This window comes from Numida meleagris, chromosome 1 (assembly GCF_002078875.1).
Source record: "Numida meleagris isolate 19003 breed g44 Domestic line chromosome 1, NumMel1.0, whole genome shotgun sequence".
NCBI lineage: Eukaryota > Metazoa > Chordata > Aves > Galliformes > Numididae > Numida > Numida meleagris.
In genome coordinates, this window is record NC_034409.1 from 112,796,864 (window position 1) to 112,816,200 (window position 19,337).

Genomic DNA, 19,337 nt, shown 5'->3' on the forward strand with positions numbered 1-19,337 from the left:
AGAAACATTAAACAGACAAACACAGGGCATAAAAGGGAATGCTGTTTCCTATTACATTTCTGAAATTAGATTTTGGGTTAAGTACAGTGGTTTATGTGTTGATCTCTAAACACACATATTTAAATTGATTTAGCCATATAGGCTTTCATTTGACCTAGAACAAGAGATTCAAATGATACACAACTGATAAAACAACGGAGATATCATAACTGTTAGAAAGAGTGTATTCATTCTTCAAAAGTTTTCTTCTTCCACTACTCTTGGAAAAACCTGATGCTGACATACTGCGTCTGTTGCAATCTGTTGCAAAGTGGCTATAGACTTCAGTAAGGCTAGATCCTCTATCAAACATCTTCTTTCAACAAAACAAAAAATGGAGTCCGAAATGATTTTCTTTCCTTTTTCTTCCCCTTTGACTGCAGTTTTTGACAGTTTGCCTCCTCAACGCTATAAGGACACAGTGACTACTATACTTTCATGGATCCAGCAGTCAGAAACTAAAGTCTCCATACCTCCAGTTGCAGTTGCTGAATATGAAATCATGGAACAGAGACTCGGGGAGCTCAAGGTGAGTGTTCACACTGCAGAAAGAATGTCTCAAATGAAAAATTCGGAGGACCAGAATCCTCAGTTGTTGATGAGTCTACTGAAACTTACGGCTCTTGAGTGATTTATGCCCGTTAGAGATTTAGCCAAGGACTGCAGATGACAGTGATAGTTAATTCTACTATCTTCCGTAAGTTAAAGGAGTAAAAAAGTTATGTATCACTTAAACCAATTTTATAAGTTATTGAATGCGTTAAGGAAAAGCCTTTGTGTGTCCCCATGATGTATAAAATATTCCTGTCATGATAGTTTTATCTGTTAAGTATAGTTTAGTTCATTTCATTTTCTTCTGTTCACATGAAATTGTTTGTGCTTTTCAAAATGCACCATTTCATATGAGATTTACAAGCAGATACAAATGTGGGACAAGTTTTGCCAGTGGGTACAAACCTTCCCTGCATTTCAGTGTTTGATACTGTTTTAAAATATGATGGATAATGAGCATATTGTTTGAAACACGTAGCAACTAACATGCAGAAAGAGAAAGTAGGATATAGAAAGAAGCAGCTAGATGCAGCAAAATTGGGATAAGAGGTTATCAAAACTTTAAATCATAAAAGCAGTTCTGTGTTTATTCTTCTTCTCCATTTATGGTCTGATTGTTTCAAAATGTAGTCTTTAGGATCATAGGAAATTCCTATTTCAAGTTATTGAAGAGTATCTGAATTACCTCCATGAACAAGTGTAAGCAACTCTGGTTATATTGTTAGTTAAACTAAAAACTCTGCAATGTAGTTTGAGAAAAGCAAAGCAATTCCAAATACTTTAGTAGCATAAGTCATTAGAGGTTTTAGCAAAGATGACCTGTGTTTAGAGTTTTCAGTCCTTGCTCCAGCAGTCTCATCTATGGCTGAGAAAAGTTTTTTCAAAATTGCCCAATATATAAATCAGAATACTATTTACTGCTTATGTCATAGGCTCTACAAAGTTCTCTGCAAGAGCAGCAAAAAGGCCTGAACTATCTCAACACAACTGTTGAAGACTTGTCTAGGAAAGCCCCTGCAGAAGTCAGCCAGAAATACCGATCGGAGGTTGAGTTGATCATTGGCCGCTGGAAGAAATTATCATCACAGTTGGTGGAACATTGCCAGAAACTTGAGGATCTTATGACTAAACTCCAACGATTCCAGGTTAAAGAAACTTTTTCAGCCTCACCTGTGGTTGCTTGTGGCCATATGAATAGCACAGCATACAATTATACACCTCAAGAAATAACAATAAAATGGAGTATCAGAGGAATACATAAAGTGAAAATGTAATGAAATGTCCACCTGATTTTCGTGGGTCCAGGATTCTACTTTGAATTCTAAATAACATTAATTTCATTGAAATTGCTATTAGTATTTCTCTACTTTCTTTTTCAATGGAGTCGAAGTACTTTTTATCGCAGCTGAAGTAGCTTTAACCATATTGGTATTAATAGATTCGCTTACATAGTTAATGGCATTTGTGGTATGGTAGTATCTTGGCAGCAGTTGCCAAAAATTAGAAACGTGCCTGACTTGCACAGTTATGTGATTTTCAGGTATTTAGAGAGACATTATTGCAACTTTACATTGTTTTTTTTTTCACTCTGAGAATTTCCTATTTATACTTATAAATCACATGTATTGGCATTACACGAGTAAATGATGTTAGTCTATAGGTGAGGTCTATCACTTAGATATTATAAGCTTTAAAATAAGTCCACTTTTAATGTGTTCTGTTCTATTTCCATATAATTTTGAGGGAAAGGTTTCAGAGGAATTCAGATTAGCCAGTCACAAAACTGGATAAAGTATTGTTATCTTTTTGAGTATGTTTTTCTCTCCTTCTCTACACACAAATAAACACATAGTGGATGTGGCAAAGAAAAATCTGAAGGCATAAGTCCTACAGTCATACCGAAAACTGTATTCTCAAAGTGTATCTCTCTTCAGTGCTGTCCTTCTCTATTTCTTCTATTTACACTATCAAATATTTCAGTCCTTGTTCTTGGTTTGCTGATAATAGAGTGTGATACGTGAGTAGTTCTATGTTATGAATTATAATACAATAAATAGTATATGAGCTAGAAGTCATATTTAGCTTAATTGAATTGAATTTTCTGGTCAAGGTAGTCTTACACTTCTGCTTTTATAGAAAGAACTTTCTGGAATAGAAATAAATACTCATCAATTTGTTAGATCTTCATCAGTATTTAGATAAGCAAAATGTACAAAAAAGGGAAGGAAACATTTTAGGAGTAGTATTTGTAATTTAGCTACTGATAATTCTCCAGATTATTACTTAATCTCCATGGCTACATTTCTGAGTCTGGCCATGATGTGAAATTGAATAGTATGGCAGGTTAACTTTGGCCTCAAGAGAACAGGGGGGCAAAATGTAATGGAAAAGTCATTAAGTTAAGATAAAGATGGAGAGATCACTCACCAATTACTTTTAGGGACAAAAGAAACATGACTTGGGGAATATTGATTTAATTTATTGCCAGTTAAAGTAGATTTGGGTAGTGAGAAACAAAGACAAAATTTAAAACACTTTCCCTTCTCCCTTCCCAGCTTTTTTTCTGGGCTGAACTTAATGCCATTGCTCTTAGCTACTCCTCTCCCAGTGAAGCAGCTCAGAGGCTTGGGAACCGGGACTTGTGGTTAGCCCAGAAACAGATCAGGAAAACTTTGCTCCTGTATAGGCTCCACTTGTGCTGTAGCTTCCTTTGGGAAATATCTACTGCTCTGGTATGGGGTTTTCCGTGGGATGTGGGGACATACTTGCTCCACTGTGATCTCTTCCACTCTCATCCAGCACCTTATCTGCCTTTGTCTTCACTGACCTGTGTGTTGATGTTCACGTTTCTTATGATTTTTCTCTCCTCTTCAGTCATGGAGCTTGCTGTGCTGCCATGGGACACAGAGGCCACCCCTGGGTCCATGTCCCCCTCACCCCTCCCCCCACTACCAAAACTTTGATACCTACACCCAATATGACTGGGAAAACTGAGAATTGATTTTATCAGTAGTATAGTGATATATTTGCAATTGTGCAAAACAGATCCATTTTATCATCACAGGTTAGTCTTAGCAGTAAATGCTCTGGTTTTCTATGTAGAAAATATATTTCATCTTTAATTTTATTATGTTTAAACACTGTATGAGAAGAAAAAAATAGTATTCATTTGACAGTGAGTTTTCTTCTTCACCCCACCTCTTCAGCCTATAGGATGACAGTAGGCAATTTTTGAAGGAAATAAGAAAAAAAATGACATCAAGTAAACAACAAATGTTGTGTAGATTTTTTTTAACCATATATGAATGTTTCTTCAGGACTCATCTTTAAACCTAGCTAAAAAATGCTGGTGAGCAATATATGTACAAGCCACAATTATCACCTATTAGCAGGTAACACACCTACTGTGTCAAAACAGGATAGTTTTCTTCTTGTCTGTTGATGGTGTTCTAGAGGGTGGCAGTCCTGCCGTAGAACGGGCCTTGGAGCTGGATGGTTTTTAAGGTCCATTCCAACCCAAGCCATTCAATGATTCTATTGACCTGATTGTGAAAGTCCAGCCTTTGCCTTCTTTTTTGTCAGAAGCTTAGGGATTAAATTGCTGTTCTTAAAGGGAGAATGTCCTGAACATCATGGCCATGCTATGCAGAGCATGTATTTTCAAAACTTTCTGAGGTACTGCTGAATACAAATTTTTGCCTTTTATATTTGTTGCTGAAATTGCTGTGGTATACAGTTGATATAAAACTCATTGTCTTTTCAACTCCTTGAATGACTTGCCTTCCAGACAATTGTTTGAGCTGTTGCAATTTATGGAATGCGTCTGCATTATATGTTGAAATCAGTGTTGATAGGGAAAATGCGTTTGCAATCTGATTCAAAATGCAAGTCAGACATTCAATTTTCACTGGTAGCTGGAGACTGATTTTTTTTTTTTTTAATGAATTCCATCAGATCTATACTTTGCAGCTGTAATGAATTATAAGTATTCATGTAAAGGTATAAAATTTTCATCTTGAAATATGATTCTGAACTATTTTTACTAAATGATAATTGAATGCACAGTAGAGACTTCAACAGTGTTTTTGTAATTGCCATTCTGAACTATACTGATAATTTCTACATATTTATTAATTCAATTCATTTTCCAGCGTAGCCTGTTCTTATAATATATATCAAGCACATTAGGAAAATGTTTCCTTTACTTAATTAGCTGGTAATACTTATTAAAGCATGTTTGGATGAATTTTAGGGCACAGTCTGTGTTCTAATGATATGTGCTTTTTAATCTTTAAATTCAGTTTTGTTTTCAGCACACAGCAGTGCTACATAGTTCACTGCTTATGAGAATGGTTTGATGAACAAATGTGTTATAATTTGCCTTTGACATTTTTGCCAGTTATTTTCATTTTAATGTGCATCTGTTTAACTTAGGTAGCATTCTAAGGTAATTTTAAGTGACATTTTCTAAGGACAGTTTAAATTTCTCATTGGCAAAAATAAATAAAGTCTTTCATCTCTAGGATTGAGCAAAGTTGGATATGGTCCTCTTGGCAGATCATCAGATCTCATTCTACCTGTTACATTATCTATGTAAAGCTTCCTTGGACTGGTAGTGTTCCTTGTTTGCAAGCATTTGATATTCAGCTTATTTATTATTAATAATTGACAGGTTTAATTCAAGTGTATTGAAAGCAAATTACTGATTACAAATATTCTAGTATTATAAACACTAAATGAGACTCAGTCTCTGAAATCCTCTATTCAACTCTGAATCACTAGATGATCTCAGTTTCTGGGGTGAATTTGTTTCAACTCTTCTACTCTGTGTAGTGTGGAATTTTTTCTGTGTTGTGTTCTGATTGAGGAACAGGTAACAGAAAATGCAACTTCCAAAATGATCCTGAAATTTAAACTGAATCACAAGGGGATTTGATAGATGAGGCTGACTTAATTGCCAAGTGTGAACAATCTGAAGCCATACAAGGACTTGATGAATGTGCGTGCAACATCTTAATACAAATAATGTCTGGAAGGCATAAACTTGAGAGCCAGAAAATTCCCCACTTGTAGACGGTTGGATCTTGGGCAGAAGCGGTCAGATTGTAGGAGTTGATGACAGTCCCAGATAAAATTAATTTTGCATGTTTGTTTTGTTTACATTTTTTTAAGTATTTAGAGACAGTACAATAATCTCAGAATTAAATCGAAGTGAGTTTTAGTCATAGTGGTAAAATGAATTATGTTGCTGGCAGTTACCACTATTTTGTGATATGCCCTAAAATGTCTTCTTAATGAACAGAATGACACAAAAACACTGAAGAAGTGGATGGCTGAAGTAGATGTCTTTCTGAAGGAGGAATGGCCTGCTCTTGGTGATTCAGAAGCTCTGGAAAAGCAACTTGAACAGTGTACAGTGAGTATTACTTGTCTGCTTGACAACTATTTCTTCTCTATGTATTTATCTTATATAGAAATTACAAAAATGATCACCATTCCTAAAAATAAATTCAGGTTGTAAAATGGGAAACCTGAATATACAGAAAGAAAGCGTTCATGGACTACATAAGTATACATTTATAGCAGGAGCAAAACATTGACAAGAGGAGACTTGCAACAAAGTATAGGTTAGTAGCCTCTTAGGACAGTTGTTTATTTAGTTTGTCAAGTTTGCAAACATTGCTTGAGTATTTATTATGTGCTGAGTGATTCATGTCAGAAGATCTTTTGCTACATCTACTAGTCATGCACGATTTACAGGCTTTTCTGACTGGACTGAAATAACTTGCAGGTATTGTGAGTTGCATCCATTTTTCTTACTAAACTTAGAAGTTCCAGGATTTTCTCCCAGCAGAGTTTTAAAGCATCGTGAAGTATTGATACTTTCTTCACAGGTTTACAATTTTTTCTGCCTGTCCCAACAGAGTATGTAAGTGCAGTGAATCTTGTAACCCATATTAGTCTCTGACAATGTGTTCAACAGAATTTACAAGTTCTGTAAATATTCTGGCAGGATGTGTAAATATTATGAAAGATATGTACTGATCTTACAGAACTACAAGCTCCTCAGAATTACTCTCTTATCCCTTAATTAATTAAAAACAATTATAAAGTATGTGGAACAACTCTTACCTCTTACAGAGTTGTGAGTTGCATGCAACTCCTTTAGAATGTCACTTGAATTTATGAAGAATTTGCCTAAGTATTAGCCGCTACTGTAAAGTATATAATAAAGTTACCAAAATCATCATCACCATTTGTATTTTTACACTTACAGCTTTTTCTACTGTGTAAGAAGCCTAGGTAACATCTGAAGGACTAAAGAAGGCCTTAGGAAATAAAATTGAAGGTGGTGAGTTAGCGCTACCTCAGGGTTTAAATAATATTCAACCACAAAATTCTAATAACTAGAAATAACTGGAGAATATCACCATTCAGATTATTCTAATGAAGCTATCAGGTGAATTACCAAACCAAGGGTAATGCATAGTTAGTAAGATGGCTTCACCATTATGATGAGATGTTCTTTCACAAATAAAAATAAAATATGTGATATATACGTTACATGTACTATTTATATAATATGTATATTTATACACTATTTGTATGTATGTATATCTAGTATGTAGTAAATTTATATTTAAAACTTGTGTATTTTACAAATTAACTTCATATGATATAGAAAGCTCACCACATTGCTCATTCCTTTTTTATTTGTTTTCATAGTGAAGTCTATTAGTTGTGCTCATTTGAGTGGAAATCTGGACCAAAGACATGTTAGAATCTCATGTGGAAATGTATTGATGGGAAAAGTACAACTCACGTGGTTTGTGTGAATGCCACTTGCCTAATCTTCTACTATTCCTACAGGCTTTAGTAAATGATATCCAGACAATCCAGCCAAGTTTGAACAGTGTTAACGAGATTGGGAAGAAAATGAAGAGTGAAGCAGAGCCAGACTTTGCTTCCAGAATAGAGACAGAACTAAAGGAGCTCAATTCTCAGTGGGAACATATTTGCCAACAGGTATCAAATCTCCTGCTGTGACTGGTTCTTTTTAAACTAATAATCAGATTTTTCATTGGCAGAATTTTTTCTTCTGTGCATACTCAATAGATAGGAAACAAACCAAAGAATATCCAAGATGATGATTCATGTTTTGTTTGAGATGTATGAGGTGTGTCAAGTTTCTGATACGGATACTAAGGAATGTTAAGTCTTTCAGTCATCCTGAAATAAGCAATGAAACTTTCTGAAAGAGAACTGAGGAGATATGTTATACACATTTTATAAACAGAGAAATTTGCACTGTTATTATATAAATTACTGTGCATGTGCAAAATGCCATCCTTTCATTTTTCTGATAAGCACAATTATAAAATAATTGATCTTGGAAATGTATAAAATAGTTGATCTGGGAAATCTAAGACATTTAAAAGACATGAAAATCTCTAAGATGTTTTATTGATGCTCTTCTGTAGTCTTTCCCATTTGATTAATTTTAATATTTAATATTAAATAATATTTAATAATTTTATAGAGATTTGTAGTATTAATATGTGAGATAACTGCACTTCTTTAAAATAAATTTCAAGTAAAGCCTTGTAAGTTCACAAGTCTGCAACAGATTTATTCTGACGTCCCTGAAAATTATCCTGTAGAAGTTCTATTCAATACACTGAACAAATTATTGCCTTTCAATAATCATTTATAATATTACTTCTTCAGTAACAGCTCTTAAAGCACATGAGAAGTAGTAAACATGAAAGTTTGCTTGAAAGGATTTGGAAAAGTCAGCTTGGGTTAATATACATGCAGTTAATATGATTGTGTAAGCCAGCAGGTGGTATTCAGATACTGTTTCCAAGTGACAGAAGGTAACTCTCTCTTCCAGTACTGTGATCAAGGAAGAGGTAAGTTTGCAGGACCCTGTGTTGTTCTGCTTTTACACTTGTTGGACATAACCTTTTGATGTTACCCTATTTTGTTCTGTAAAACGACAGTTGTGTAGAATGTTTAACAGCCAGCCCTTAAGGATGAGTAACCAAACCAGCAAGAGCCAGAAACTTAGACCGAATTCTAAGACAGAGTTCCTCCTGATGATACTGAAAAATAAGATTTACCTAAGTAGCATCACTGTGCAGGATATTAAAGTGATCAGCTTTGCATACCCAATTCCAAAAATGGCACCATGGCAACTAGGTGTTTTTGGTATAACTTATTTATACTGCAAAAGATGGTTCAGTCACTGCTATTAGTTATGATCAATTTTAGTAGGTTGATGCACAACTCTGTAAATGGCAGTATAACATAAGTTATATGACCCCAGTATAGTCACAGTGATTGGCAGAGGACTGCATGAAAGCTTTTTTCACTCTAAGTATTTCCCTCCAGTAGAAGTTTCCTTTTTTTTTTTACTTACCTCTCTTTAGGATATACACTTTTCTGAGACATCTGGTAATGAATTCATCAGCAAGAGTAAGCTATGCATATTGCTTATTCTTTTTACATCTTTTATGGCATAGTTCCTGGGTGATATTTTTTCAGATGTATTTTCTGATCGCTTCAGTATGTGGAAGATCTTTAGAAACCCATTCTGCACAGCAATATTCACAAAAAAAAAAAAGTATATATACATATACATCATGCTTTTCCTGTTACTTACTATTGCCTTTCTGTCCAAGTACTTATTAATAACAGATATCTAATTTACAGTTATAAATATAGGAGTGAGATTGGTTCTTTTCAGGCTAAAATGCCATTGAGTTCATGCAGTATACTTGCTTTAAGTACCACGTAATGTTTTCTTTTTTAAAGGCGTATGCTAAGAAGGCAGCATTAAAAGGTGGTTTGGATAAGACTGTGAGCCTCAGAAAGGATTTGTCAGAGATGCATGAATGGATAACTCAAGCTGAGGAGGAATATCTGGAAAGAGATTTTGAATATAAGACACCCGATGAATTACAGAAAGCTGTTGAAGAACTGAAGGTAAAAGATGAACAAAGTCCTTGAACGGCTTTTAAAGTTCTGTTTGAAGTGTCTTTTATTAAGAAAGTCTACTCTATCATTCAGAAAGGAGTCTTTTGATACCTAGTTTTCAGCCTGAAATTTAAAGCAGTAGCCAGTTTCAAGAAAAGTTTAAGAATATTTAAACTTTCAAATTGTTAAGTGGGCTTTTTTTCCTGTTTGCTTCGTTGGTTACTTGATTTTTATAGAATCATAGAATGTTTTGCATTGGAAAGGACCTAAAAGATCACCTAGTTCCAATCACTTGCCATGGTCAGGGTTGCTACCCATCAGATGAGGCTGCCCAGGCACCATCCAACCTGGCCTTAGACACCTTCAGGGATGGGACATCCACAGCTTCTCTGTGCAGCCTGTGACAGTTCCCCACCACCCTCTGAGTAAAGAATTTCTCACATCTAGCCTAAATCTCCCCTTTGTCTTGCCACTATCAGATCATGTAAAAAGTTGCTCTCCCTCTTGTTTATAAGCTCCCTTCAAGTACTGTAAGGCCACAATGAGGTCTCCCTGGAGCCCTCTCTTCTCCAGGCTGAACAAGCCCAAATCCCTCAACCTTTCTTCATAGAAGTACTCTAGCTCTCTGATTCTCTTGTGTCTCCACTCTGGACCTGCTCCAACAGTTCTGTATCTTTCTTGTGCTTGGGACCCTAGGACTAGACACAGTTCTGCAGGTGGAGCATGGGATTGCCCCAACACAAATGCAACACCTTGTACCTGGCCTCGCTGAACCTCGTTAGGTTCACATGAGCTCACTTCTCAAGCTTGTATGGGTCTCTTTGGATGGCATCCTTCCTTCTCATGTCATATTTTGTCTCAATTAATGTTTATTTCATGTGAGATAAATACAGTTTTTGGGCGAATGAGCTGATTTGTGATTAATGCTCAAATATACTCTGGTTCAACCACTGCTTGTGGCCTTGGTTTTTATTTCATATGTGAATTGTTTGGCCTATACTAGTCAGAAAATCATGACATATTGCCTTAATGTTCTATCCAGCACTTTGTTTGCAAACTCTTATTTGTCCAGAGAGCTCTGTCAGAGTTTGAGAGTATCTGACCGGGAAACTGATATCTCTGTTTACTGAGAGAAATGACTTAATGCTGTTCAGAATATATGGGAATTTATGGAACAATTTTGATTTATTTTTAAATTATACAAATATAGTAAGCATGTGCTGTAGAGATACAATTTGTGCTTGTTAATCAAATAACAAGCTCAAATTATTAGATTATACTGCAAAATAAAACAGCTAAAGTATATAGTTCTGAACGCAACACCCCTTTTGGATTTCTGAGTATTCTAGACTTCCTGCAAAAGTACAGGGATATTCAAATTGTGGCAGTCACACCTATGCAGATAACCAGGTCAGTTGCCATGCATCTTTGCACCTGGTCCACCTTTCCCTGAAGGATTGCAGCTATCTCTTGCGTCATATAACAGGCAAAAATATGGTCAAGAATGTGTACGTGTTCCGTACAAACATACAGAACTTTATAATATGTAAGGGTGCCTGCTTTAGCAGGGGTGTTGGACTTGATGGTCTCTTGAGGTCCCTTCCAACTCTTGCAATTCTGCGATGTATTGCCAACAAAATGAAAACAAGTTATTTGTATGCATTCAAGGTTAAAGCAGAAATTCTGGGGATTAATTGGCTGTTGGATGTTTTTTTTTTCCTTCTGACAGAGACAATTCTGAAGGAGTTATTTGAAACCTGCTTTTTTCTCAGAACTATGATTTTTATTTTACAGAGAGCAAAGGAGGAAGCCATGCAGAAAGAAGTGAAAGTGAAGCTTATTACTGATTCTGTGAATAATTTTATAGCAAAGGCTCCACCTGCAGCTAATGAGGCTTTGAAAAAGGAGCTTGATGTTCTAATTACCAGCTACCAGAGACTCTGCAGCAGACTGAATGGAAAGTGCAAAACTTTGGAGGTTGGATATCTTGTTAATGCATGTATTTATAGCTATTCTAACTGTAGAAGAGAGGTAGAGAGTGAAGGCGTATTATTGTATGGGACCATGAGTAGCCTAAAGCACCCCTGGCTGAATGAGTTACATACTAAATACCACGTTTGTAAGCCATATACCTAAATCTTAATGAGAATTGCATGTGCTGGAGAGTCAAATTAAAGAGAAGTCACAGGCATGGTTTGTAGATGGCAAACAGTAATGGCTGCTCAGATTTCTTATCCTTTCTGAGATGAAGCCAAGCATCTGGTTTCTGTAGCAACCCCGTGAAGTAGTCTTCACCAGCTCCTCTAGGCTTCATTCTTCCCTGGCTAAGGGTTTTGATTAAATGGCTCTGTAGCTGGTCAGGTGGTGTAATATCAGCACAGGAACAGCACTTGGTCAGCTGACAAACTGAATGTGTCTCACACATTTTAAAGTGGCCCTGCCATTTTGGCCAGCTCTGTTACAGTTTCTTGCCCTAGAACTGTTTTCATTTTACACAGCGGTCACGTTGATTTAGATATGCTTATTTTGTTGTGAACTAACTCACATTGGCTAACTTTATAGAGGACAAATATACAGTTGGGTAAAATTTATCTCCTCTAAATTTTACTGTGGGAAATTAGGTGTCTAATCTGAGCTGGTAAACTGTGTTTGCCTTTATCAATTATGATGTTATTGTATGGTAATATCTCTCTTTAACCTTAAGGAACACTGGAATTTGCTATGGCCAAGGTTAGGTGAAATGAATTATACTCTAGCAATCTTGGCTTATAGACTGCCATAAGTCTACTTTCTTCTAAGAAAAAAGGAAAAATGTGTGCGATGTGCCATTTTTATCTGCTTATTTAAGTATCTTCAGGTATTGGAAAATGTTATGTACTAAAAAATAGGAGAATATAAACACAATTATGTTTTACAGCATTACGTTATGTATTCTAGTACTTAAATGACCTGTAATGTTGTTGTGGTTTAACCTGTCAGGCAACTAAGCAGCACAAAGCTGTTTGCTCCCTTTCCCCAAAATGAGATGGAAGGACTGTAAATAATAATAATATTTTTTTAAAAAGCAAAACTTATACGTTGATATAAGGACAGTTTAATAGCAAATAAAAGACGAGGGTGGATGGGGAAAAAAAAATTAAAAAAAATTGATACACAACACAGTTGCTCACCCCTCCTTAGCTGACAGATGCCCACACAGTTTCTAAGCAACAGCAGCCTCCTCTGCCAGCTCCCCCAGTTTTATAGTTAAGCATGACACCAAATGGTCTGGGGCATCCCTTTGGCCAGTCTGGGTCAGGTGTCCTGGTTCTGTCACCTCCCAGCTCTTTGTGCACACCCAGCCCCTTGATGGCAGGGCAGCCTGAGAAGCAGACAAGTCCTTGACTTAGTGTAAGCGCTGCTCAGCAGTAACTAAAACATTGCATTGTTATCTTCGACATTTACATCCTAAATCCAAAATGTAGCACTATACCAGCTACTAGAAAGAAAACTAACTCTATCACAACTGTAACCAGAACAAATTTATAGAAGTATTAATTTCTGTGGAGATTTTGATCAGAATTCTTGAAATCTCTGTTTTTAGACGTTTTATGAATCTGTGATTTAAGTAATTAATATGCAGACTATTTAAGCAACTTAATTATGTTTTGTAATAAAGACAAACTTCAACATGAATACTTAAAAATTTGACAACTTGTATATTTGGAACTTAAAAATGTACAAATGTGTGTATGCTCCACAAAATGTCCAGAATACTTGAAACAGAAAGTTTTTTTGCAGAAGTGTTAGTTATTCTATTTTTTTGCCACATTTAATCAAAATGTTTTGGTTGTATGTTGTATTCATTTGGAATCCCTAAATGCCGGGGAAAAAAAAAATCAACTATAGGGCACTGTAACTATCAGACATCATGATGTTTTGTGAATGAAACATGCCATGTTTTCAATGTATTAATAAGTGAAATTTGGCTGAGAGCTTCAATCCCAATACACATTTTTTTCTCCATCAGGAAGTATGGGCATGTTGGCATGAATTATTGTCATATTTGGATGCAGAAAACAAGTGGTTGAATGAGGTGGAATTGAAACTCAAGGCAACTGAAAATATCCAGGGAGGTGCAGAAGAGATTTCTGAGTCTTTGGATGTAAGTGCTGATGTAAATAATACTAGTTTGAATTTAGATTCACCTAACTGAAATAGATTAATTCGCTGTATTATGCTTGATGCTTTTGGTGATAATAAAGTATATGTTTTTTTAAAAAATCCTCTCTTAAGTAAGTTGAAAGAGAAAGCAAACTTTCATTTTAGAACTACAGCTCTGTTTTTTCTATTTTTTAAAGGAGCCTTTCAAATTTTTAAAAATTCTGTTAATAGTCTCAGAGGATCCAAATACAAAATGTTACACTGGTGATGTCTTTCTGCCTTTGAACTTCATCTGTCAAGTTACTGAGGCAATTTTTTTAATGCTAAGTACACAAATACTGTCACTGGGCATGTTCCACAGGCTTAAAATAAGGCATCTGATGTATTGCTTTATAAAGAGTCATTCTTTGATTATAGTAATGGGTAGTAGAAAATATTTATTTTCAAGATGGAGGACAGTGATATTTTTGACTTTTCTCTCTACTTTGATTGTCTGTGAAATTTGAAGTTTCTTATTTACATTTTAAAGAGAAATTATGATTGCTCTGTAGAATTTTATTTACAGAAAGGAGAACAAATTACTTTTTCTCCTTGTTTCAGTCTTTGGAACGTTTAATGAGACATCCAGAAGATAATCGCAATCAGATTCGGGAATTAGCTCAGACTTTAACTGATGGTGGAATCTTGGATGAACTGATCAATGAGAAACTTGAGAAGTTCAATACTCGATGGGAAGAACTGCAGCAGGAGGTATACTTAGTAATTGACTTTTCCTCCCCTTAAACAGCTGACTATCTAGCACTGTTAAAAAAAAAAAAAGTTAGTTTAGTTCCTTAAAAGGGGACAATCGTTGACTTATTTTAGAAGTGGACCAGTTATATAGGTGTGGTGGGTTAACTCCAGTAGGTAGCAAAACATCACATAGCTGTTTGTTCACTTGATATGGATTACTGATAAAACCAGGACACAAGGGTAACTGAGGGAAAGTGCCTGATTACCTTTGTTTTCATGTCCTGTGTTGCAGGACAGTGTCTTAAGTGAAAAAATAACATAACTTCCTGTATACTACACCTTTCTTTTCCTCCCTCTCCCTTCCTCCCTTCCTCCCTCCCTTCCTCCCTTCTTTCCTCCCTTCCTTCCGTCCTTCCTTCCTTCCTTTTTTCATCTTTCTTTCTTTTTTTTTTTTTTGATACCTAACTGAATGCAGATATTTTCCCTGGATTCTGCTTCTTATTGTCTGTTTTCTTCCTGGCTTGGAAAGAGAAAACCACTAGCATACAGAGGACATGCAGTGCCTGAAAACAGGACTTTCACATAGTCTTGCTGAGTGATGGTTGAATGGTATAAAAATTAATGCTACCTGCAGGGGTTAAATTTGAGAAGTACAATAAGTACTGTAAAATACTGACTAGGCTTCTGGAGATTATTTTGATAAGTATATAGACAAAATATGTTAGAGATATATTCATAGAATCATAGAATGGTTTGGGTTGGAAAAGACCTTGAAGATCATCTAATTCCACCCTCCTACTATAGGCGGGGACACCTCACACTAGACCAGGTTGCTCAAAGCTCCATCAAGCCTGGGCTTGAATGCTTCCAGGGAGGGGGCATCCACCATCTCTCTGAGCAACCTGTTCCAGTGTCTCACCACCCTCAGGTTAAAGAATTTCTTCCTAATACCTAGCCTAAATCTACCCTCTTCCAGTTTAAAGCCATTTTCTTGTGTCCATTTGCTACCTGCCCTTATAAAAAATCCCTCCCCAGCTTTCCTGTAGGCCCCCTTCAGGTACTAGAAGGCCACTATAAGGTCCCCCTGGAGCCTTCTCTTCTCCAGGCTGAAGTGCCCCAGTTCTCAGCCTGTCCCTGTAGTGGATGTGCTCCAGCCCTCTGATCATCTTCATGGCCCTCCTCTGGACCTGCTCCAACAACTCCATATCCTTCTTGTACTGGGGGCTGCAGAACTGGACACAGTACTCCAGGTGGGGTCTCACAAGAGCAGAGAAGAGGGGCAGAATCACCTCCTTTGACCTGCTGGTCACTATTCTCAGTGCAACCCAGGATATGGTTGACCTTCTGGGCTGCGAGCACACATTGCTGGTTCATGTTGAATCTCTCATCCATCGACACTCCCAAATCCTTCTCCTCAGGGCTGCTCTCAAGCTGTTCTCTGCCCAACCTGTATCTTTGCTTGGGATAGCCCCCAACTGAGCTACAGGCCCTTGCACTTGTCTTGTTGAACTTCACAAGGTTGGCGTAGGCCCACCTCTCAAGTCGGTCCATGTCATTGCTTTCCTGTTGAAATAAGGATAAAAATGGAGGGGAGGAGAAAGCCTCCCACTTCTTGGAAAGGTACTCTGGTGTTCAGAAATTGAGTAGTCATGGTGAGATCTGTAAATGAATAGAAGAGAGTAAACAAGCTATTTCAATCGCAAATAATTCAATCACACTGTTTCTTTTTCATATGGATACCACTTTCATTCAACAAAATGTTTCATTAACTTTTAAACTCAAGTCTTGCATGCTTTGTTTCGTAGATTCCTGACACTGAATTTTCTGTGGTGTTTGTGTAGCCCTGTTGAAATCCAAATAGCATGCATTCTCCTTGCATAAGAATACACTGCTGGCAGTTAACAACGCTGTACAGCTTGTGTTCAAGGTCAATTCAACTGGCTAGTAGGCTAAGTGAATGTGGTAATTTATTTTATTTAAATAATTATACAGATAATTACCAAGACAATATGTTCATATGCACAGAAGCTGGTAGGTGAAATATTTATTCACTGTTAATAGAGCAATCAAACCAAACCTCTACCGTACGAATTCAGCTGCACTGCTGCTGAGGTAGAGATTCATTTTTAAAAGCTGATCAAGGTTATATGTTTGTATGTCTTATCTTCTTTGGTTAACAAAGAGAGTTATGTTTAGTTTACTTTTGAACATCTGGGTCTAGCTGATAAGCAACATACGCTCTACCTTTACTTTTCAAGGATTGATTCACTTTCAAATACATGTATATATAGGATCTACAAAACACTATTGCCTGAAGAACTTATGCAGGTAGCTGTCATCTCCTGTACTGGTGAAAGAGATTTACATCCTGTCCAGCAAACACCAGAAACATCAGCTAGATATTCTCGAGACCGTGCTCGCAAAAAAACTGTATAAAATGTTATTTTTCATGTGGGCTACATTCAATTTTTATTCTTGAGAGTTGTCTCTTAATTTCTTTTAGAACTCCTCTCAGGATAACACTTTTCTTTCAAATACCACATTCATCATTTGTTGCAATTTTCCTGTTTTGTTCTCAAGAGGAGAAGAGAATTCTTCATTCCCCGTATCCACATGATTGCTTCCAAGAGGGCTTCTTTTGCAAGCTCTAAGGCAAAGTCTGCATCTGAAGAAGTTTTCATTGGTTTAATTTGCACTTCTGGACTACATCTAGTCAAAGATGAATATCACAATGGGATTGAAAGGTCTAATATTTTTGCTGACCTTTTAAAAATACACTGTGAAATATTACTAGAAATTGCAGAAGAGTTAGTTCTAGCTTGAGCAGTATAAAAGAAATTCCAGGCCTGAAATGAATGCTTTCAATGCGAGAAAATTGTAGATTGTTATATTAACAATTTGATGAAAAAAGTAGAGAGATGTTGTAACGTATCTCAGTCACAAAAATCCATAAGAAACAGTACAAGCTTTGTTAAACATTTCATTTCATAACTGCCATTTTTTTCCCCTTCCTAGCACAAGGATTTTTCCATGTTTTTGTTTTCCGTGAAAGCTGTCAACATTTCACTAGCTCAGAAATAACTAGATGGTTGTTTTCCTGAGATTTCCTATTTAACAATTAACTGTCAGACGCTTTCCCTTAGAGACTAAAGCCTTCAGCTTTATTGACTATAATCTGATAGCAGATCTAGAGCTTCCGTGTCCTCAGATTGGTTTATAAACTGCAGAGTTAAATGGTGTATTTCTCCCTCAGACTAAAGGAAAATCAGTGCTCTTCTGCTGAAATAAAGAGTAATTGATCAGAATAAATTAAAATATATTTACATTTTGAATATGTGTATCTATAAGCAATTCTAATTTTCTTATGTCTTTTAAAAATGTGCATATATAGATAAGCATATAAAAACACTTAAAGGAGTTTCAAGGACAAATTTGAAACTCAAACTAACCTCACAGTTGTATAGTATGTCCTTTTTTGAAAAGCCCCATAATGCTTACCACCTTTCTACTGAAACAGAAAGATACTCCTCCATATTGTTAAACCTCTCTGGACTGAATTGATGAGGGTTCTGCAATGCCAGTGATAAGGCCAGGGACCCACTCACTGAACAGGATTAAGCCTTTGAGTCACTTGGAACATTCTCATTATCTTATTTGAAATGATGAGCTTTTATGAACTCCAGAACAGCCCTCTGTAGAAATGGACAAATGGTTAGTTCCACCAGAGCTGAAGAGATTGGTAAACACAGACTACAGGTGTGATAGAGATTTTCTCCACTGAGGCAGGTCTTTGTGCTTCAGGGGTGGATACCCTTACCCACTGGCCATAGAAAACTATTTAGCCCGTCTCTGTTCTAGTGTATCTTCAATCTCCAGTAAACTGACAGAAATGGAAAGACACAGCATGACTTTATCTTAGTCAGTCTTGCAAATCAGTAGTGAGGACTGGCAAAGTAAGTTGAAGCTGTGTTTTTTGACCCCACTGCTTTGAACAGGCCAATAACATTGTGATGTAAAATCTCAGATCAGAGGAAAGTGGAAGTTATCTAAACAGCAAGCCTTAGTTCTGTGCTGGAAGTAACTCTGTTTCAATGGTTCATTTAATAGGGTAGTAACAACTTAGTGGCTCAGATGCTTCCATTAACAGTGACAGCGTAAGTCCAACACGTAACGCTGCTCCATTCCACAGAAGGATACTGGAACTAGCAGTGATGCAAGATTATCCAATCAGCAGTTTTGAAATAGCACAAAGCAGCTTACAGCACAAATATAGTAAATACTGGTTGGATCCCCATTCTTAGATACCAATAGCTAGCAAGAATACTCACAAGAAATAACCTTTATTTGTAAAATGTGAAGCTCTGTAAGAGAATCTGAGCTACACGAGGAACAGATATATCAAGATCTCTCACTGAATTGCTGAGAGATATTATTGTTCAAGGCAAGATTTTTGTAATACCTGTGAATTCAAATTAAAGTATAGCTGTCTCACATATGAGTAAAATTGTGAATTCACATGAAAAATGGCAGAACACCTAGGAATTTTCTTAAAGAGTACTTTCTTCTTCCCTCATTCTTTGATTCATGTCACAAGAAAGACTGTCACTTTATTCTGTGGTCAGCAATATGGCTATATGGAGAAAATTTGTACTGGATTTGAGGTAGTTGATGGTTATTATGTGCTTTGTATAAAGGAGAAATTCTGCTAGGGTTAGGTAAAGTATGAGAGAGCAGTTGAACACAGCAACAGATGGAAGAAAGTAACAGGTTATTTATTACCTGATAATGACATCAAACTGTTAGAAATAATGGTAACCAATTTATGTCCAGTGTTTAAATACAGATGTCTTTTAAGGACAAATTGAAAGGATAATTTATTGTTCTGACTTGGT

The 19,337-nt window shown here is 36.3% G+C and overlaps 1 protein-coding gene across 14 annotated transcripts in view; it reads left to right on the plus strand.

Moving 5' to 3' along the window:
• Positions 1-19,337, plus strand: part of DMD (dystrophin) — a 1,007,484-nt gene that overhangs the window by 346,150 nt on the left and 641,997 nt on the right. For all 14 annotated transcript variants that reach the window (XM_021408144.1, XM_021408061.1, XM_021408111.1 and 11 more), the window contains 8 exons: positions 423-568; positions 1,524-1,736; positions 5,894-6,007; positions 7,462-7,617; positions 9,409-9,579; positions 11,365-11,547; positions 13,580-13,714; positions 14,314-14,463. In XM_021408144.1, the coding sequence (XP_021263819.1) occupies positions 423-568; positions 1,524-1,736; positions 5,894-6,007; positions 7,462-7,617; positions 9,409-9,579; positions 11,365-11,547; positions 13,580-13,714; positions 14,314-14,463 (1,268 nt within the window). The remainder of the gene's footprint in view (positions 1-422; positions 569-1,523; positions 1,737-5,893; positions 6,008-7,461; positions 7,618-9,408; positions 9,580-11,364; positions 11,548-13,579; positions 13,715-14,313; positions 14,464-19,337) is intronic.